The following is a 21954-nucleotide window of genomic DNA, read 5'->3' as shown; positions in this document are numbered from 1 at the left end:
AGTCCCAGCTACTTGGGAGGCTGGGACATGAGAATCACTTGAACGTGGGAGTCAGGGGTTGCAGTGAACCACAATTGTGCCACTGCACTTCAGCCTGGGTGACAGAGTGAGACCATGTCTAAAACAAAAAAGAGAGAGAGGGAGAAGCATGAGAGCTGGGCACCCATTAGACATGGTCTAGGATCTTCTTGAGAAGTGAAGGGGACCTGAGAAGCTTATGGAAATATTTTCCTAATTTAGTCTTTCATATTGGTCCATCTTTGTGAGAATTTATATGTGAACATGTATCAAAACGGTGGCAATCATGTCAAAAATAATAGAAACATCTTAGGAGGCTGATTATTTTTGTAGACTTACACGTAGCACCTTGAAGACAATAGAGCATTATTAAAAAAAATTTGGCTCAGTGTTTTGAGCTTTTACATTCTGTCAGTAATGGATGGTAGAGAAATCAATTAACTATAGATCTTTCATATACGCTCTATATATGTTGTCCTTCACATTAAGAGATGATGCTATAGAAATAAATTTTTATAATGTATGCACATGAAGATGTATGTATAAATACAAATTAAATATTCTATACATGCATAGAAAGAAATACTTGATTTCCTGCTAACAGTAATAACATTAGTAATAATAATAACAGCTATAATTTATAAGAATTTGCCAGGTACTTTAATTCCCATAACTAGCCCATGAAATAGGTATTGTTATTTCACAAATGTGGAAACTTAGATTTATAAGTATTAAACAATTTAATTACTCAAAATCAAGACAGCTGATTAAGCAGAAAGGTTGTACAAATCAAAGCAAGGTGTGAATGACAAAACTTCATGGTTTTCTTCACTATACTACCTGCTTCTACTTTTTGTAGAAGGGCTTATAATGTAGAATTTAATCTAGCCATATGAAAACAAAATTTTGTTACTTTTACCTGTTCAATGTCCTGTTCTTAGTGCCAATATTTAAAATTCATAAGATCCGTGTTCTGGTTTTTCTCTGGTTTTAGAGAGATAACTGTTTGGTATTTTGTTTGATTTTCTTACTTTTTATTTTGAAATAACTTTATTTTTAAATGGTCAAAACGTGATTCTATTTTCTTTCCTAGAAATGTTCACTTTTAATAGGTGAAATGGATTATGGAACTCAGCGAATCACTTAGGAAAACTGCTTGACAGTTTTGAGCAAACCTTGTGTAACTTTTATGAAACACCTCCAGTCAGTTTGTCAGGTAGAATTTCCCAAGCACAGTCTTTTTTAGATTCAGTTGATTCCATTTTTAGGAGAGCATAACAGTAATAAGGCATTATCCCACAATGTGAAAGCCCTTCTCTCTTTTCCTTTTTTAATTGAAGGATCAAGTATTCACACAGGGAGATATCTGCCACATTCAATCAACTTCTGGACCTTGGGGGAAACCCTCAGTTGATACTTCTATTGCCATGCTGCACTGGAAAAGACAAACAAATATGTTTGGAGCATCTATATTCACTATGCATGTTATTTTTATGACACACTAAAGCATTGTTGTTTAATTCTTACAGTAAACAGAATTCTACAGTGTAAATAGAGTTACCTTGTATTAAATTTACTTTGTATTATACTTGCATTGAATTTCCTTGGTTATATATGACAACCTATTGAGCACCTTTGGAAATACAATTTGACATAACATGATGAAGAGGCACAAAGATATATATCCCAGTGGATATGCTTTATGGACAATTATCATCCAGCTTCCTTGTGAAAATTAAACACCTTAAAAATCCTATCATTATGGAAACAGAAAGGTGATAAACTTGAAATTCCTTCTGTTGTACAGCCAATGGGAATTAAGTATCCATTTTGTGGCTCATCCATTGAAGAGCTGAATGTCTAGAACTAGATTAAATTAAACGGAATTAAGCCAGAACCTGACCCCCTTTGCCACATGGCATGTTACAGTTTTATTTTGCTTCAGCTGTCTTACTGATTATTAGTACCAGAGAATAAGCAAGAAAAAGCCTGAAAAAATACAATGTGGTACAATATAATAGAACAAATGATATTTTTTATGCTGAATATTTCTCTTTTGCTTTTCTAGATTCACTCTCCTTTTCCACTCTGTCCCATGCCCCATGCCCTGCAAGGCTGACCCTTTCCTCACAGTGGCAGTGGGCTTCGTCTCTCTCTCTGGCTTCCTGTTGGTTTGTCCATGGGCAGCAACAGCAAAAGATGAGAGGGTGAGAGGAGCATGGAGTCTCAGAACTTATTCCCTTTGGCTGTCTTTCTGCATGGCTCTGGATTCCAGGGCTGCATTCCTCTAGTAAAGGCTACAGTTCCTATTCAAAGGCGCTTTCCTATAGCATCAGGTTTCTTCAGGTTCCTGAATTTGTTCTCACCCTTTCCCCTACAAACGTAAAGATGTTTACTGACTCCGAGCCAACTAGTTAGAATGGTCTAGCAATCCTAGCTAGTACTAGCTGGGGGTGCTTTATTATCACTGTTTGCTTTCCCTTAACCCTGTCCGCATCTTTGTAAATAGGAGTTCCACTAAAATCTCTTCCATTGCCATTTGAGTGTCATTGGTTTCCAGTTGAAACCCTGACTGATTCCTAAATTTTACTTAATCCACATTTAACACAGAGAGGTGTTTTGTGTGTGTGTGTGTGTGTTTTGATGGGAGGTAGTGTGTGAAGATACATTTAAAATGACTTTCTTCATGCTAAGAGTGGCAAGAATAAATAAGTGAATAAAATTTCCATTTTCTTAAACTTTGTTTCAATACAATAGACATTTTAAAGGCCAATAAGGAGAGCCAGGTTCTAGTGGCAGCTTGCTGACCTAATAAACCCATCATATTTAATTTTTGCAAATAATTAATCAACTTATTAATATATCTTTGAAAACTTTTCTCTTATTGTTATAAAATATTTGTTTGTTATCATTAGTGAAATAATGACTTATGACATCTTCCTCTTGATGAAGTAGCTCTGAGTGCCAAGTTTAGCTTAAAGGTCAGTTTCAGCTGGGAGCGGTGACTCAAGCCTGTAATTCCAGCACTTTGGGAAGCTGAGGTGGGTGTAACACCTGAGGTCAGGAGTTCAAGACCAGCCTGGCCAACATGGCAAAACCCCATCTCTACTAAAAATACAAAATTATCTGGGCATGGTGACAGGTGCCTGTAATCCCAGCTACTCAAGAGGCTAAGACAGAAGAATCACTTGAACATGGGAGGCGGAGGTTCCAGTGAGCCGAGATTGCACCATTGTACTCCAGTCTAGGCAACAAGAGCAAAACTCCATCTCAAAAAAAAAATAAATAAATAAATAAATAAATAAATAAATAAACAAATAAATAAATAAATAAAATAAAAATCAAGGTTAGTTTCTCAGATAAGCCCCATTATGTAACTTACCCAGACTAGGTTAGCATCCACCTCTCCCTTCCTTATCCCATATTTTCCTTCTATCCATCTGGTTTTCAAAAAGTAAACTTTACATCCACATAATACATCTAAAGTCTAGTCTGTTCTTTCGTTTAGATTGAAAGTTTTGTGAAGGAAGTAACCATGACTGTTCTGACAACTTCTGTATTACCAGCATGCAACACAATGCCTGGCTCACAGTAGCTACCCCATAATTACTGATGAGCCAGATGATGATCAGAAACCAAATCTAAATCCAGCAGACTTACAAAAATTATTTTACAGTATGTAGTAAACACTTGTTTCTTTGCACTTTCTGGACTTAATTGGAAAGTAATGAATTTTAAGTGAAAAGATAGCACACAGATATAAGAAACTATTGGCTAATGACAGATAGTGTACCAGGGAGGAATACAGACCTGCCTAAGCTTATTTTTGAGAGATATTAGTTTAGTTTTTACAAGAGAAGTGCAGCACATGACATAGGTCAGAACTGGAGGAGATAGTCTAAGGTGAGCTTCCCATAACAAGTAAGACTTTAACTCATACTACAAGCAAGGGACAGCTCTATGTGTGGCCGTTCTATGTGCACAGTGCTTATTACTACTAAAGCACATTCACATATGCTCACTTGTTCGATTCTCAGATCAACTGTCAGACCACCAGGGCAAGGAATATTATCCCATTTTGTTGGTCAGGAAATAAAAGCTTAGTGAGTTTTTGCTATCTAACCAAGTTTTAAAGGTATGTGATCATGATAGAAGTACTGAAGTGGATGGAGGAAGAGCCCTGAAAAAGAAGGCAATTGGCTTGGAAGCTTTTGACTTTGTTTTGAAATAGTGCCCAGAACAGGGGAGGCACTCAATAACTAACTTGCTGATTGAATGAATAATTACTTACTTAAAAGTATATGCACAAAATTGATTCAAAATAATTGGTCGTATAATTTATCCTATTCTGCAACTGGCTTTTTTTCTCTAATTCATATGGAATAAACATCCTTTTATGTCAATAGGTGTAGTGCTCCTTCATTTTTCCTCAAGGTTTAATAAAATGCCATTGAATGAAACCACAACATTTATGGAGGCTATCTGGTAAATGATTAGCATCCATTCCTCGGTACAACCACATCTCATTAATGCCAGCTAACCATTAATTATAAAAGATGTTGGCAATAAGGTTTGGTGCTTGGACTAGTAGATAGTCCTCAAATGGATTCCCATTAATGTGGATTTGGTATAGTCCTTGAGTGAGTGTTACAAGGAGTGTTTAGCCAATAGTTATATCCTGAGGAGTCCCCAAAGTTAGAGGAGAGGACCCTGAAATAGCTGTTAAGCCTCCTGTTCTAAAACAAAATCACATAACAGGGTTTAATGTCAAAGAATGAAAAGGAAAGGAAAACTGATGGACCTATTTTAATATCAGACAAAGAATGCTTTACAGTGAGCAGTATTATTAGATATAAAAAGGTAGTTTCATAATAATAAAGGAGTTACTAAAATTAACATTTACTTTTATCAAAATATACTATAAATACCCACAAAGATGAGTAGTAAGATAGATGATATTTAGAACACATGTAACCATCAGAAAACTGTATCCAGAATATATAAAATATTCCTACACATCTATAATAAACTGGAGTTAGCATCTGAAAAGTCATTTCACAAAAGAAGAAAAATAAAATGTCTGATAAACATAAGAAAATGGGCCAACCTCTGTAATAATCCAAAAGTAAAAGATAATACCAAAACAAGATACCATTTTTTACATCTAATACTGCCAAAAATGTCAAAGTCTGACAATAAGGTCTTTTTGAGGATATAGAACAATGAGAACTCACATGGACTCACATGTACACTAGAATTGACACACTTTCAAAAAGAGATGAGCACTGTCTAGTAAAACTGAACATATTTCAACAATTTCTCTCCAGGACATTTGTCCTAGAAAACTTGTATACATGTGCTTCAGGACACATGTACAAAAATATGTATAATTACACTGATGTCATAGCTAAAATATAGAAACATTCTAAATATCTATCAAGAGTAGAATAAATAAATAACATTTGCCCTACAGGAATACTACACATAACTAAAAATGAGTGAAGTATGGCTACTCTCAAAAACATGTATAGAACTCATGAATATTATGTTACACAAAGCAGGATGCAAAAATTATACATACAACATAACTCTATTAATGTAAGTTAGAAAACCATGAGAAACTTGCTTATGTTAAGGGATGCATTTCTCAGTAGAAAAGCAAGGATGTGGTTCTTCAAAAGTCCTCATAGTTATCTGTGAGGAAGGGAAAGGGCTCCAATTATAGACAGGAGATTTCTGGGGTCCTGGCAACATTCTATGTTTTCAACGTGAGTAATGGTTACATGGCCTTTGGCTTTTAAATTTGTCATTAAAATGGAATTGATATTATATATACTTTTATATGTTATATTTTATTACATGATTTTTAAAATGTAGAAAAAATAGGTATATGGAAGCTGTAAGGTTGTATGCACTGTGGAGTCTGAATGCTTCAGTGCCGACACATAGCTCTACCACTTCCTGGCTGTATTAACACTGGCCAAGTTACCAAACCTCTCTAAAACCTTTTTTTGTCATCTATTTTTTCTCATCTGAAATAAAAACCATTCCACTATCAAGAGTTTTTCCTGAAGATTAAATGGTACTTGATTAAAACACTCAATCCAGTTGTTATTGCTTTAGCATGAACTTCTTTGGACTTTAAAGTGTTTGTGTCTTCTTACCTGGCATGCTCCCCTGCACAAGAGTATTTTTTAATTTAAATATTTTATTTTGAGATAATTATAGATTCACAAGCAATTATAAGAAAGAGATTACATGTATCTTTAATTCAGTTTCTCTCAATGACAACATCTTCTGAAACTATAATACAATATCACAACTAAGATTTTGACACTGATACAATCAAGTACAGAACAATTCCATCACAAGACATAGTTTTTTCTTATCTTCAGACTGAAAAACAATTCCCTTTTTAACCAGGAACAGAAGGGTAAGTTAGTTTTTTGGAAGTAGGCTTTTATGAGATTGTTAACTTCATTGTTCATGTTTGATAAAGGAACACTCTTTTCTGAATAGTGACATTATCGTACCATATCGCAATCTAACACATTCCATCCCTAAGTGTCAAAGTTTTTTTTTTTAATTAAAAAGGAAGTATATATAACTGCTGAAGATGTTTGTCTTGCCACAGACTACTGCTGAAATGCATCATTCCCACATCCCTGCCTCATTCACGACTACTTCCTATACATTCAGGAGAAGATGACTTTAATAATTATTTTTCCTGTTTGATGTTTTTGACCATCTCACTGTTACTACCTCCATGGTCTTCCCTACTCCAGTCTATTTTATATGTGATTCTAGATTAATTTTTCTGTATATGACTTTATCTTGTTGCTAGTCAGTTCATAAAAACACTGATGGTCTCCTGTGTATCATAAAATTCCAACTCCTTGTAGTGTCATTCAAGGCCCCAAACTCCCTTTGAAGTTTTGTTTTCTATTAGGCTTTATCCAGTGATATGGTTTGGCTCTGTATCCCCACCCAAATCTCACCTTGAATTGTAAAAATCCACACTTGTCATGGGAGGGACCCCGTGGGAGATAATTGAACTATGGGGGCATGTTTTTCCTATGTTGTTCTCATGATAGTGAATAAATCTCATGAGATCTGATGGTTTTATAAAGGGGAGTTCCCTGCACAAGCTTTCTTACCTGCTGCTGTGTAAGACATGCCTTTGCTCCTCCTTCACCTTCTGCCATGATTATGAGGCCTCCCTAGCCATGTGGAACTGGAGAGCCCATTAAATCTCTTTCCTTTATGAATTACCCAGTCTCAAGTATGTCTTTATTATCAGCATGAGAATGGAATAATACATCCAGCTACAGGAATAACAGCAAATTATTAATCTATTTGGGATACATTTACTAAACCTTGCACTTTCTTACTTCTCAGCAATGGCAAATGTCATTTTCCTCACCAGAAGCATCGTCTTGAAACATAGGTTTTTCACATACTACCTTTCAGGGGAGTCACATTAGCTTCATCACATGACTTATTGAATACTCCGCTTCCGTATATGGAAGACTTGACTGCTCTAAGAAGCCTATAGCACTTCTTTAGCCAGAGAGATTATTCCCTGCTAGAGGGTCGTGTACATACTGTCTACTATTTAACCATGTCATTTGTTTGGCATAAAGTCATTGTGGTGCTTATGATGCTTGTTTAACTCTTGAATTGTTATTTAATTATACCTATATTTAACTCTTTTCTTACTTCCATAAAGGTAGATATTATTCTTATTCTTTCTGTTCTTACTTCCCAAAACACCAAATATAGTACTTTACGCTTGATTGACTTTCAATATACTTATATTAATCTTTTTATTAGGCTAATCTTGATTGCTTTTAGAGGCAGAGCATATTCATTGGTTCTTAATTCAAGTGAAATTCCTAAACATTTTAGAAGAGGAAATTAGACCAGAAACATGTAACAAGAGTAGTGACAAGAGTGGAGTGAGATTGCCAGTTTCCACAACTGAATTTATTTTTTATAACCCTGAAAAATGGGTTTGCCCCTCTAAGAATCCATTCCCTGCTCTTTATGACAATGACAACAATTCTTATTTTTTGGAGTTGTCAATGTTGAAGAAAATAATCCATAAAAGTGTGTACCCTATTGTCTGACTCAAAGTAAGTGATCAGAGCATTTTAATTTTCTTTTTTAAGAAAGGGTCTCACTTTGTCCCCTAGGCTGCAGTGTAGTGGTGTGATCACAGCTCACTGCAACCTCGACCTCTGCAACCTCGCCCAAGTGATTCTGCCACCTCAGCCTCTCAAGTAGCCAGGACCACAGGCACATTTCATCATGCCCAGCTAAGTTTTTGCTTTTTTTGCAGAGACAAGGTTTTGCCACATTGCCCAGGCTGGTCTCAAACTCCTAGACTCAAGCCATTCACTTCCCTTTGCCTCTCAAAATGCTGGGATTATAGGCATGAGCCACCATGCCGGGCCCAGAACATATTTTAAATTACTTTAAATTATTTTGGCCCGGCATGGTGGCTCATGCCTGTAATCCTAACACTTTGGGAGGCTGAGGAGGGTGGATCAAAAGGTCAGGAGTTCAAGACTAGCCTGACCAACACAGTGAAATCCCGTCTCTACTAAAAATACAAAAATTAGCTGGGCATGGTGGCAGACACCTGTAATCACAGCTATCTAGGAGGCTGAGGCAGGAGAATTGCTTGATTCACCTCCCTGGGAGGCGAAGGTTGCAGTGAGCCGAGATCACACCACTGTACTCCAGCATGGGCTACAGAGCTAGACTCCATCTCCAAAAAAATTAAAATTAATTAATTTAAAAAATTATTTCAAGTATTCTATAATTTTGAAAATACTTACATGGCATTTCAAGGACTCAAAATTTTACATTCCCCAGAGCTATTCAAAAGTCAAAATTTTCTTTAAAATAAATGAAAACAGGGGTACAACATACCAAAATCTCTGGGATGTAGCAAAGACAGTATTCAGAGGAAAGTTTATAGTGCTAAATAGTTACCTCAACAAGTTAGAAAGATCTAAAATTAACAAACTAACATCTCACCTAAAGGTACTAGCAAAACAAGAACAAACTAAAATTGAAGCTAACACAGATTTTTTTTATTATTATTACTGATTCAATTTTCAAACTTGACATTGGTCTGTAAAGCGTTTTAGTTTCTTCCTGATTCACTCTTTGGAAGTTGCTTGTTTCTAAGAATTTTCTCTAGATTTTCTAGTTTGTGTGGATAGACGTGTTTATAATACTGTCTGAGGATGGTTTTGTTGTTGTTGTTGTTGTTGTTGTTGTTGTTGCTGTTGTTTTTGGTAGAACCCCCCCCCCCCACCAAAAAAGAAAAGAAACCTGGACCAGGTAGATTCACACCCAAATTTCACCAGATGTACAAGGAAGAGTTGGTAATGATTCTCCTAAAACTATTCCAAAATATCAAGAAGGAAGGACTCTTTCTTAACACATTCTATGAGGCCAGCATCTCCCTGACAGCAAAACTTGTCAAAGACAAAACTGAAAAAGGAAACTATAGGCCAATATCTCTGATAAACATAGACACAAAAATCCCCAACAAAGTACTAGTAAACCAAATTCAATAGCACAACAAAAAAGTTAAGTCAACACAATAAAGTAGGCTTCATTCCTAGGATGCCAAGTTTGGCTAAACATATACAAATCAATAAATGTGATTCATAAATCTCCTTGAGTTGGAAATATATTTAAAAATGTGATTGATCACATAAATAGAACTGAAAGCAAAAGCACATGATCATCTCAATAGATACAGAAAAAAACTTTCAATAAAATCCAATATACCTTCATGATAAAAGCCCTCAACAAAGTAGGCATCAAAGGAACATACCTCAAAATAATAAGAGCTATCTATGACAAACCCACAGCCAACATCATACAGAGAAGGTAGAAGCTGGAAGTATTCCATTTGAGAATATGAACAAGATAAGAATGCCCACTCTCACCACTTTTACTCCACATAGTTCTGGAAGTCCTTGCCAGAGCAATCAGGCACAAGAAAGAAATAAAATAAATACAGGTAGGAAAAGAAGAAGTCAAACTATCTTTCTTCGCTGATGTGATTTTATGCCTAGAAACCCAAAAGATTCCACCAGAAAGTTCCTAGAACTGACAAACAACATCAGTAAAGTTTTAGAATACAAAATAAATGTGCAAAAATGAGTAGCATTTCTATACACCAATAATGTTCAAACTGAGAGCCAAATCAAGAAGGCAATCTAATTTACAATAGCCACAAAACAGTAAATACCTAGGAATACATCCATCCAAGGAGGTGAAAGATGTCTACAAGACAAACTACAAAACACTGGTAAAATAAATCGTGTATGGCACAAATGGAAAAATGTTCCATGCTCGTGTAGTAGAAGAATCAATATCACTGAAATGGCCATAGTGCCCAAAACAATTTACAGATTCAATGCTATTTTTATCAAACTACCAATATAATTTTTCACAGAATTAGAAAAAAGCTATTCTAAAATTCATATGGAACCAAAAAAGAGCCTGAATAGCCAAAGCAATTCTAAGCAAAAAGAACAAAGCTGGAGGCATCACATTACTCAACTTCAAACTATACTATAAGGCTATAGTAACCAAAACAACATGATACTGGTACAAAAACGGAACACATAGACCAGTGGAACAGAAAAGAGAATCTAGAAATACAGCTGTGCACCTACAGCCATCTGATCATTTACAAAGTCAACAAAAATAATCAATGGAGAAAGGAGTCCCTATTTTTAAAATGGTGCTGGGGTAGCTTGCTAGCCTTATGCAGAGGAATGAAACCAGACCCCTACTTTTCACCATATGCAAAAATTAACTCAAGATGGATTAAAGATTTAAATGTAAGAGCTCATATTATAAGAATCCTAGAGGAAAACCTAGGAAACACCATTCTGTATGTCGTCCTTGGGAAAGAACTTATGACCAAGTCCTCAAAAGCAATTGCAGCAAAAACAAAAATTGACAAGTGGAACCTAATTAAACTAAAGAGCTTCAGCACAGCAAAACAAACTATCAACAGAGTAAGCAGACAACTTACAGAGTGGGAGAAAATATTCACAAACCACCCATTTGACAAAGGTCAAATAGCCAAAATCTATAAGAAACTTAAATCAGCAAGTAAAAAACAACCCATTAAAAAGTGGGTAAAAGACATGAACAGACACTTCTCAAAAGAAGGCAGACAAACAGCTAACAAACATGTTCAACATCACTAATCATCAGAGAGTTGCATATCAAAACCACAATGAGTACCATCTAACACCAGTCAGAATGGCTACTATTAAAAAGTCAAAAAACAACAGATGCTGGCAAGGCTGCAGAGAAAAGGGTTGAATGCTTGTATACTGTTGGTGGGAATGTAAATTAGTTCAGCCACTGTGGAAAGCAGTTGAAGGTTTTTCAAATAACTTAAAACAGAACCACCATTTGACCCAGCAACCCCATTACTGGGTATACACCCAAAGGAAGACAAAGTATTCTGCCAAAAGAAACATGCACTTGTGTGTTCATCACAGTACTATTTGCAATAGCAAAGACATGGAATCAACCTAGGTGCCCATCAACAGTGGGTTGAATAAAAAAATATGGTACATATACACTACGAAATACTACATAACCACAAAAAGAACATCCTGAAATCATGTCCTTTGCAGCAACATCTATGAAGCTGGAGGATTTTATACTAAGCAAATTAATACAAGAGCAAAACAAACAAATATTGCATATTCTCCTTTATAAGGGAGAGCTAAACATTGGGTACTCATGGACATAAAGATGGCAACAGTAGACCCTGAGGGTTAATGGCAGGGAATGGGGAGTAAGGGTTGAAAAACTAACTGTTGAGTACTATGCTCACTATCTGGGTGGTGGGATCATTCGTATCCCAAACCTCAGCATCACACAGTATACCCATGTAAGAAACCTGCACACAAACCTCCTGAATCTAAAATAAAAGTTGAAAAAAAAAAAGCTATTGGTACATATCCTGTATTCTAGTTAAAGTAAAAAGCATCTTCTTAGGCTTCAGTTTAAAAGTGTCCACTACATTGTATTTGTTAGTTTTTGTTACTCTGTTTTAAGAATCTGAGGTCAATGAAATTAAAATTGTCATGTCAATAGGTGTTTTAGACTGATTGGCTTACTAAAAGTGTGTTTTAAAACTGAATCATACAATGTTTTATATTTTATTGATTCTGTTTATATTGAAATCAGCTTAATATGATGTGTGTGTGTGTGTGTGTGTGTGTGTGTGTATCAGTATAATATTAGTTCTACAATGTGATTCTACAATTGATCCTTCAGCCCTTCCTCCATATGCTGTCAAATACTGTTTACCTACAGGATGCCAGGTAACTCTGTGTGTGTGTGTGTGTGTGTGTGTGTGTGTGTGTGTGTGTGTGTGTTTGTCTGTGATCTCACCCATGTTAAAGTTAGACTTCATTCTCATCCACCTCTCAGTTAGATACATCGTGGATACTAAAAAGTTTTTGAGCAGTTGAATTAACTGTCACAAATCTCACTTAATTTCATTCTCAGCTTATTTGTCATGTATTCATTTTAGTCTAAGCCCTTCTTTCAATAACGGTCTGCTCTTTGTATATCCATAGTGCCAGATGTCAAGGTTATCTAGCTTCTCAACATAGATTGCTAAGGGTTGACTTGCTAGAGTCCGATAGACAAAAAAAAAAAAAAAAAAAAAAGAAGAAGAAGAAGAAGTAACCTTGGAGAGACTGTCACTGAGAGAGGATGTAGAAGAACTCAAACAATGACACAAGAATTGGTAAGGTGCAGTCACTGAGTGATGTTTAGGGTAGAAGCTGGGTAAGAACCCTGTATATCTCATCAATCACTGAGGCATTATAGAGTTAGAGAATGTAGTATTTGATGTCCATAATCAAACTTTGAGTCTTCACAAAATGATTCAGTTATATTCATTATATTCTCTGTGAGAAGACAGGTAAGTGTGTAGTACTTACTAGAAAGATTTCCTTCAAAAATGGTTAAGATTTTTAGAGTTCATGCTTAAGGAGATGAGACTTAGTTATAATGAAAATTAACTTCTATAAAATATCTCATTTCCCAATATGTCAGATAAATGAGATATTATGCACATAATCCTAACATAAAAGACATTCTCTGTTCCCCAATTATGTAAGAAAAGGGAACTATTGATTTAGGTACTTTCTATCTCAGTTGAAAAGCAGGTCAAATAGATAGTATTTCTAGGGTCTTATGGTTTCTTTAAGAGCTTCTGCGACACACTATTTGTACATAAGACTTTTTGGGGGGTTAACTGACTGCTTCACAGAGAGTCTGGCACATAAGAATTTTTTTGTCATTGTTATTACCTGATTATATGTTTTTTTCCCTTTAAATTTTCTATGTATTATAGGTAGGTGGTTTTTTCACTATGTGTCTTTCACTTCTCAGCTTTAATTCATTTGTGTCTTTGTGTGTCAAGCATTGAATAGAATTAAATCAAATACTTTCTATAGGTATTCATAAAGTTCCCATAGATGGTCACACCAGAAATAAAGGAAAACAGACACTGGCAGCCAATCTTTTTCTGTGTGAGGAGCTATAAGTGGTACCTGATAGTAAAATACTCTTTTCAAAAAATTTGGAAATAAGGGAAATGGACTTATCAGAATGATAAACTGTACAAGGTTATCTTCTTAAAGGAAAATGAGTTACAGCAGTAGCTTTTTAAAAGTATTAACTCATTTAAATAAAAAATGCTTTAATCCTAAGAGAACGTATTGACCCAGGTCTGATTAGTATAAGAGAAAACATTTCAGATATTTAAAACAGAGGATATTTTATACAAGTAGGTTGCTCTCAAGGTGTTGTAAAGAAGGGCTGGAAGAACAAAAGGGAAAGGTGGCAGGTACTGGAAGGAAAAAAAGGATGATTGATGAGAGCTGCTGCTTATTGCTACACTTACCGATTTGACATTTGAACCATTATAGGACACTGCCCCAACCAGAGCTGAAATGCCAAAAACATTCCACTACTGAAGAGGCAGAAAGTGCAGAAGAGATGCTTCTTCTGTCTAGAATGCTTGAGGCTGCAGGTGCTTTGTCCCCTGCTGACACAGCAGCTGTCAGCAAAGGCCTCAGCTCTTGGAGCTAGAAGCTGGTCGTTTTCTTTCTTCCTGCTTCTGTCCTCCTCGCAGTGCCTCCCACTGGCAAAACCTAATAGAAGGCCAACAAGCAAGAGTTGGAAATGTAGTTTGTAGTTTGTAAATTCAGCCGTACAGAACAGGCTATGGAAGCATGGATGTGTGGCTGGAGTGGACATCAGACGAATCACCTTCTTAGCTACTCGGCATTCACATACACCCTTGTACTTTCCACCACCTTTCATTACCAATAACAATCACTCTGTGCTTCCATCGAACATGATACTACAATGCTTTGTACAAATGATGGTGCTCTCACCTCCCTCATCATATTCTTATCTGGGTGCTGTTAATTCCCCTTTTAGTTCAGACACAACCCAGCTGGATATTCTCCAACTTAAAAAAACTAAACTATAAATTAATACCCACTAACCCTATTTACATAAATCAATGGGGAAAGGAGGAAGGAAAATTGGTTACGATATACAAACTTCTGTGTAATAATCAGAAATAAAACATGACAGCATTTATAATTCTTGTTTCTATAATTAGTTGTGAGGTCATAGCTGATATTTACAACTTCTTCTCCTTGCCCTCAGCTTGTAGTTCATCTGTCTGGAGTTCTTTTATTTTTATTTTTTATAGAGGTAGAGTCTCACTACATTGCCCAGTCTGGTCTTGAACTTTGGGGCTCAAGTGGTCCTTCTGCTTTGGCCTCCCAAAGTGCTGGGATTACAGGTATGAGTCATCGCACCTGACTTGTTTGGAATTTTTTACCTAGTGAGGTCACTGGATCTTCATTACTAAGGGGGTCTATGTCCTTCATGTTCTATCTTGATTGGGTTGCTGCAGATTTTCAATGCTTATATGATTGGACCAGGTCATATAAAGAGATGCCCTTTTGAATGTCCTGACTGACAGACAACATGCAGTAGGAAGTCAGTTTCTCCTCCAAAATGATACCTTTTCTTTTTGCCTGTTATAGGGATGCTATGAAGAGAGGGTTAAAAAGAAGCCAATGCGTACCAGGTGCTTAGAACAGTGCCTGATACATCATGAGTCATTAACAAATAAGGTCGATTTACTTCTGGGGCATATCTATTAAGAATATATTTTTTAGAAAGCAATACAAATTATAAGTATGCTTTACTTATTAATTTTTGATTTGGAACACACATGGCAACTGCTAACAGGATGCAACAGAAAGATTCTCATGCTGGAACTGGTAGGTTTTATTTCTGTCTCTGTATTAATTAGCTTTACAATTTGATATTCAAGGGTAACATCTATTTTATCCTTTGGTAAGAGACAGAGTCTAGACAAGGAGAAATACCAGAGTCTGTGATTTAATGATTCCATGAAACCAGAAATCACATCAAGAGTGCTTGCTTTCTTAAGATCTTCTTTGCTATTGTCTAGTAGTCATACTGAAAGGCAATTATTATCTTCCCAGGTGTTATCATGAGTTATGGATTATATCTAGATGGTGTATTAATCCACAATTCCTCGGAACTCAGCTGTCGTGCTTATGGATTTGCTCCTTGGAGTTTACATTCTTTCAGAGTCCAAGCATGCACAGCCAAAGGTTGTGCTCTGGGCCCGCTGGTGAGTATCTAAATTTACATTCTAGGAATGTGTTAAATGTCAGATGACACTGAATATTAAGGAAGAAGTAAGTGGCGGTGACTCACCCTCTCCACAGCTAGCCTTTCAAGCAGGATGGGAGATTTTTCTTTTTATAAAAGTTCATTTAAGAGTTACTAAGATTTTATATTCGACATAAATTTCAAGACTGAACATAGGTCTAGTGAAGGGCAGAGTCTACATTTTATTGAAAGAAAGATAAGTTGGCTAGTGTAGTAGGCAAACATGAAATTTTTCCTAATTTAGTGACATATTGAAGGTGGATGTTTTTTTCTTTCTAATCATGGGCTCAACATCTAAGTAAATTTAAGGTTAAAAAATGAAAATAATTGAAAGTCTGTAAGTGCCACAATATGGCAACACTGCTCCCCAACAGGTAGTTAATCAATTAATAGGTTGAGTTTACCTCATCTATTAGGATAAAATAGTTTTATGTGATACAGCTTCGTAAGAACGGTATTGAAAATTAAATTAATATCAGCTTTTGATATTCATATTTCAGAAATCTGTATCTGAAATGTATATCTATATTTCATTAGCAGTTAACAGCTTGACAAGATTATACTTTCTATTCCTAATATAATTTTTAAAACCCAATGAATAGCACATAATTATCATAAACTAGCAGGACATTCTTTAGTTTCAAAACATCACATTACACTTTTGTGCATTTTTCTTGATTAATTAGATTTTGCTTCTTTAGATGGAAAATGCTCATTAGTCTTAGATATTTTTTGGCAATGTTTGCTAATGCCCTATCATTTTAATGCATGCTGTCTTCACTGAAGAGTATATTATATAAATATTACCTCGGAAAACAGCTCTATGTTTTAATTTCTGCTTCCTTATTTTTGATCACACCTCTCATTTTGTTTCAGAGATTGGTTGCTTTCCAAGCAGCTAACACCATCCACCGGTGGAGCTGAGCTGTAGTCTTTATTGCCATTAAGCATTTTATAGCCCAGACCCCTCTGATGGATACTTACCCTTAAATGCAGGAATGGCAATAGGCCAGCTTTTCTTCTCCATTCAAAAAAAAAAAAAAAAAAGAAAAAAGAAAAAAAAAGAAAAAGAAACAAAAGAACACGTCACATGAGATTGAAATTTACACTTTTTCAAAATGTAAGCTGCACATCGTAGTTCTGGTTACAAAATTGGCTCAGCGGTGTCTCCTGATGTTCTGGCAACTTTAAATAAGGGGGACCTGCATTATCGATCTGCATCCTGCACAGATGGTAGCTACGTTAACTTTAAGAAATCAAATGCCACAAAGCTTTGACGGGAAGGGGGGAAATAGAATTGGGTTGTAAAACCTAGTCTGCCACGGCTTCGTATATTCCAGACTCAATCTTGACTTACAGCACAGAGTTATTTTCTCCCTTGGTACTTTCTTTATCCTGTACTCAGTATGCAAACGCTTTTCCCTAGTCAATGATCCATCTCTAATCACTGGGATTGAACAACAATGTCTTTATTTAGAACAAGTCAACTATATGCTACCAAGAAGTTAAAGCCCATGGTCTTCAACCGGTTTGCAAAATATTTTTGTCCCCATCACATTATATGTAAACCCTTAAGTGATTCCATATCTGAGTATTTAAATAGCCCTGGATAGCTAGCACAAATCACAAAGGATATTACAGATTCAGCTTATTTTTGTTGATGATTCTATTTAATGTGTGCTTATTGACTTAAGAAACCTATGAATCAATCTTAAAAAGCAGAGTTTTCTATCATTAAACATGGTACTCAACAAAATTCAGTCAAACGTGGCAATGGTGTATAACGGTTTCTTAAGGTATTCATCAAAAGAGAGCCCAATACTCTGACATTTTAAATAAAAAAATTTCATTGAAATAGAAAATTTATCATTTCTGCTTTTAAATATTTTGCTGGCAAAAATCAGAATAAATTTTAAAAGAGTTCATTTTTTTGTTCATCTAACATTTCTTAATGATAATTCTTGTTATTTAGATTATCCATGCATGCAGGGAAATACTATTCAATGTTTTCTATGAGAAATATGCTTCACAGTCCCAAATGTGATATGGTTCATCTTCCAAATTGCAAATTGCTCATATAATAAAAAATATGAATTTGGTGTAGTATTTTTAAAAATAAAAAGACACACAGAAGTTCCATATTCTTACCACTTGAATGTAGTATTAGCTCATTTTTTTTTTTCCTAATCTGACCAGTTTGTTAGCTATTATTTATGGTGCAGAAGGAGTTGCCCTGTACCTATCTGGAAAAAACAAAAACAAGGCAAAACAAACAGCAACAACAAAACCCACAATGATTCCCCTGTGGTGTGTTCAGTTCTTACTCATCTAAATAATGTATTTGACTCTTATGGAAATTCCAATATAGAAAACAATTGACAATGCCTCTGAACCAAATTTTTAGATGCTAATGTGTATTGTCAAGTTAAATTCAATGAAATTGGAGTTTTATAAATTTTGAAATAATGTAAAAATTAACAGAATGCAGCAGAAACTTTTTAAATGCTTTCCTTCCTTTCAATTGTATTAGAGGGAAACCCTTCACATTTTGTAATATTCTTTAATAAAATACAATAATGTTTTCCATAAGAAAATCACTTTACTTTCTTATTCCTCACTTAGTCAATGTTATATAACACTAGTGGAGTCTAAGATTGAGAATTTTATGACCGTGTCTTGTATTTGAACATTCATTAGATTGATTCTCCAGGGACTCTTTTAAGGATGAAGTGAGAAACTATAGGTCATTCCTGTGTGATACGGCTAAAAAGTTGTCTTGGTTCCTTAGTGATGTCATACTTACACAGATAAATAGACCTGGATAAATACACAAGTACAAACACATTGACCCTTTCACATGTTTACATGTTTTTTGTTTGTTTGTTTGTTTTTTTGCAAAGAAGCAAATAAGTGTGTTATTTCAGATATCTAAATCTTAATGGCAATATATAATAGTCAAGCAAATGCTATAGGGAAAGTCTGCCTTAAATGTGCTTAAACCTCTTAAATCCCGATGCCTCCTTAGAAGATATACTTATTCCACAAAGCCCCAGATTTCTCAACTATTACAAAGACAAATAATGTCTACTTTAAGAGAGTTGGTGTAAAAAATTAAATAAAATATCATTTACACAAATTTCTGGTACATTGCAAGAGTTTTATTAAGAATAACAGTTTATGGTGAGGCGTGGTGGCTCACGCCTCTATTCCCAGCACTTTGGGAGGCCGAAGCGGGAGGATCACAAGGTAAGGAGTTTGAGACTAGCCTGGCCAATGTAGTGAAACCCCATCTCTACTAAAAATACAAAAGTTAGCTGGGTGTGGTGGCGGGCGCCTGTAGTCCCAGCTACTCGGGAGGCTAAGGCGGGAGAATAGCTTGAACCCGGGAGGTGGGGGTTCCAGTGAGCTGCACTCCAGCCTCAGAGACAGAGCAAGACTCACTCCATTTTAAAACAAAAGAATTACAGTGTATTGAAGTGTTTGTATGTTTTTATTGCACACTTGCTCTCAAGTATTTTTTCTATGTCAAGAGAGGTTTCCAGGCCAAAGCCAAGCCAATTTTTACCTTTCCCAAGTGCCTTTTCCTTCATATTCCTTTTATGGCAAGGTAGATAATCAAAAAAGTAAAATGAAAAAGAAAGACCAGGTCAGCAATTTCCAAATTCAATGTATAGTAAAAACTGACGTGTTTATCCAAATACTTAAGAAAATGTTACGAAACATATTTATTTTGAATTAACCAACTATTTGAGGATTATAATATAATTATCTGAAATTGCCCTTAATTCTTCAACTTTCCAAGTCTCATTTTATTTGGAATACTTTAAAATCATTCTATATACAATAATATGAACTACATAGATAGGCATAATAAAACCAACTACATTGTCATAAAATATTAAAATGATGAATTGATATTTTTCTAGCCTAGTTTCTTCATCATTTCTGTACATAACTATTAAACTAAAAACAAAAGAGGAAGTGTTATAGTTCTAAAGAACCCCATAGCTTTTCTCTGATGAAAATAAAACATGTTGTGACCTCATAGTTACTAAAAATTAACACTTTCTTTATTTATTTTCATAATTGATAAAGTGCATTCACCCTAACAAATAAAGGTTTTATAATTGATAATATTTGCCTACCTAAGGATTTCATGTTTGATGACCTTCTTGGGAGGCAAGAGCCTGTACCTTAAGAATGAAGTTGAAATTATCAACACATTTAGTAAATTGTGAAAGGTCAAGTATTTTTGAGTGATGTTTATGAGTTTGTAGTGATTAGTTAACTGAATTTAAGCTAATGATTAAAAGATAGTAAAAAAATTCTGAACTCTTTTCTTCTTTCTTGCCAACTACGTCTTCCTCTGACCGTTTGTTTTACTTATTTAGCTATTGTAATCTTCCTGACCACTGTACCGCTAGGGATTACATTTTATTTCAGAGTCCTTCTCTTGAATAATTCATCTTTTGCTGTTTTCTGCATAGCTTCATTAACACAATCAAGATTTTTTTTGTGATTGTGCCTTAGGGATAGAGTCCCTAGGATGCATATATTTCTTAATGTTAGCATGATGCCATTTTTACATAACTAATAGCAGCATAGCTCATAAAAATGTTGCATGTATGCATGCATGCTTGTGCACACATGTATGCATGCACGTGTGTGTGTTTGTGTGTGTGTGTGTGTGAGAGAGAGAGAGAGTCAAGATACTTGATTGGCGTGGCTTTTTGACAGAGGCCAGAAGTCTACCACCTCAGCCAAGGACTTATAAAAACAGACTGCATGCCTTTCTTCTCTTTTGCAATCACATAAAAATTATTTTAAAGCAGTCCTAGAATTGGTCTATGGATATGCACAGCCATAGGCACAATCACAGTGTGAGCAGATCCACATATTCTGGAAATCACAAACAGCTGCCTTGGTCAGGAGCTCAAATTCTAAGCTTTAGCAGCAGGGGGAAGAAAACATGAGGTGTGCTTTGATCCTGCTGACAAAATGAGGTATTCATACAAGATGCTACTGTCAAAATAGTTTACTTCACAGCAAAAAGAGATTCTTTGAAGAAATATGCTCAAAGCGAACCATGTACTTATTTTATTTGCAAACAAAAATAAATCTTTTTATACTCACAGGTGGAAAATCGAACTCTAGAAGCTCCTCCTGAAGGAACAGTAAATGTGTTTGTCAAAACACAGGGATCCCGGAAAGCCCACGTGAGGTGGGAAGCACCTTTTCGCCCTAATGGACGCTTAACATACTCCGTCCTTTTCACTGGGATATTCTATGTTGACCCAGGTAATTTGTTTTTATTTTCTAAACTTCAAATAACATTAGAAAACAACTCACTTTTATTTAGAATCTTTCCTTTTAGCCACAGATGTTGGTTTCTTTATTTTCCTGAAAATAACCTATATGGATGAGCTGCTGCCCGACGGTTCTCAGAGTGTGGTTCCCAGAGCAGCAGCAACAGCCACATCTGATGAACTCTTAGAAATGTACATTGTAGAGCCTCGGTCCTAGCCTACTGAATCAGAAACTCTAGAGACTGAGATCTAACAATCTGTGTTTAAATAAACCCTTTAGGTGACACGTGCTCAAGAACTAGTATATAATCTTCTTCCCTTACTAAAAAAGTGGTTCAAACCTAAAACATCATGCATGCAAAGAGTTGAACTATAATTTTGCAGTCTATCTTAAACAAGCCATTTTTGTGATTGTTTTAGCATTTCTGAACTAACTTAGTAATTGTGCTGCATGTTCTAATAAATTTACTGAACGTGGATTAGGCTACCTGGTGTTCCTTGAAAGTATTTTCAAAAACTATCTGATTCAATAAGTTAGGTGCTATGATAGTATGACGTTTATTTTAAGCAAACTCTACCATAAAAAGAGCAGGTATCTATTTTAATAGAAACTCTTGATTTGTATTAAGTGCTGTTGTTTATCATCTTCCAGGAGTGGCCCTACTGTTTTTGTAGGAGGAAGTTTGAACCTCTATTTTTAAATGAGTAGCGGATATGCAATATCGTGGATTCAGTCAGACATGTTATTAGCATGTTAGTCTGTTGCTTAGACTTGAAAACATTTCTTTGTTTCTGAATTCTCTGTGAGTATTTGTAATACTTAATAACA

The 21954-nt window shown here is 35.4% G+C and overlaps 1 protein-coding gene across 1 annotated transcript in view; it reads left to right on the top strand.

The window, feature by feature from the left end:
• USH2A (usherin) overlaps positions 1-21954 on the top strand; it is a 797990-nt gene that overhangs the window by 434337 nt on the left and 341699 nt on the right. The window contains exons 35-36 of the mRNA XM_015116260.3: positions 15627-15778; positions 20955-21117. Coding sequence (XP_014971746.3) covers positions 15627-15778; positions 20955-21117 — 315 coding nt within the window. The remainder of the gene's footprint in view (positions 1-15626; positions 15779-20954; positions 21118-21954) is intronic.

The sequence above is a fragment of the Macaca mulatta genome, chromosome 1 (genome assembly GCF_049350105.2).
Source record: "Macaca mulatta isolate MMU2019108-1 chromosome 1, T2T-MMU8v2.0, whole genome shotgun sequence".
NCBI lineage: Eukaryota > Metazoa > Chordata > Mammalia > Primates > Cercopithecidae > Macaca > Macaca mulatta.
Note: the sequence above shows the minus strand (reverse complement) of the source record. Positions and strands in the feature narration are given on the sequence as shown.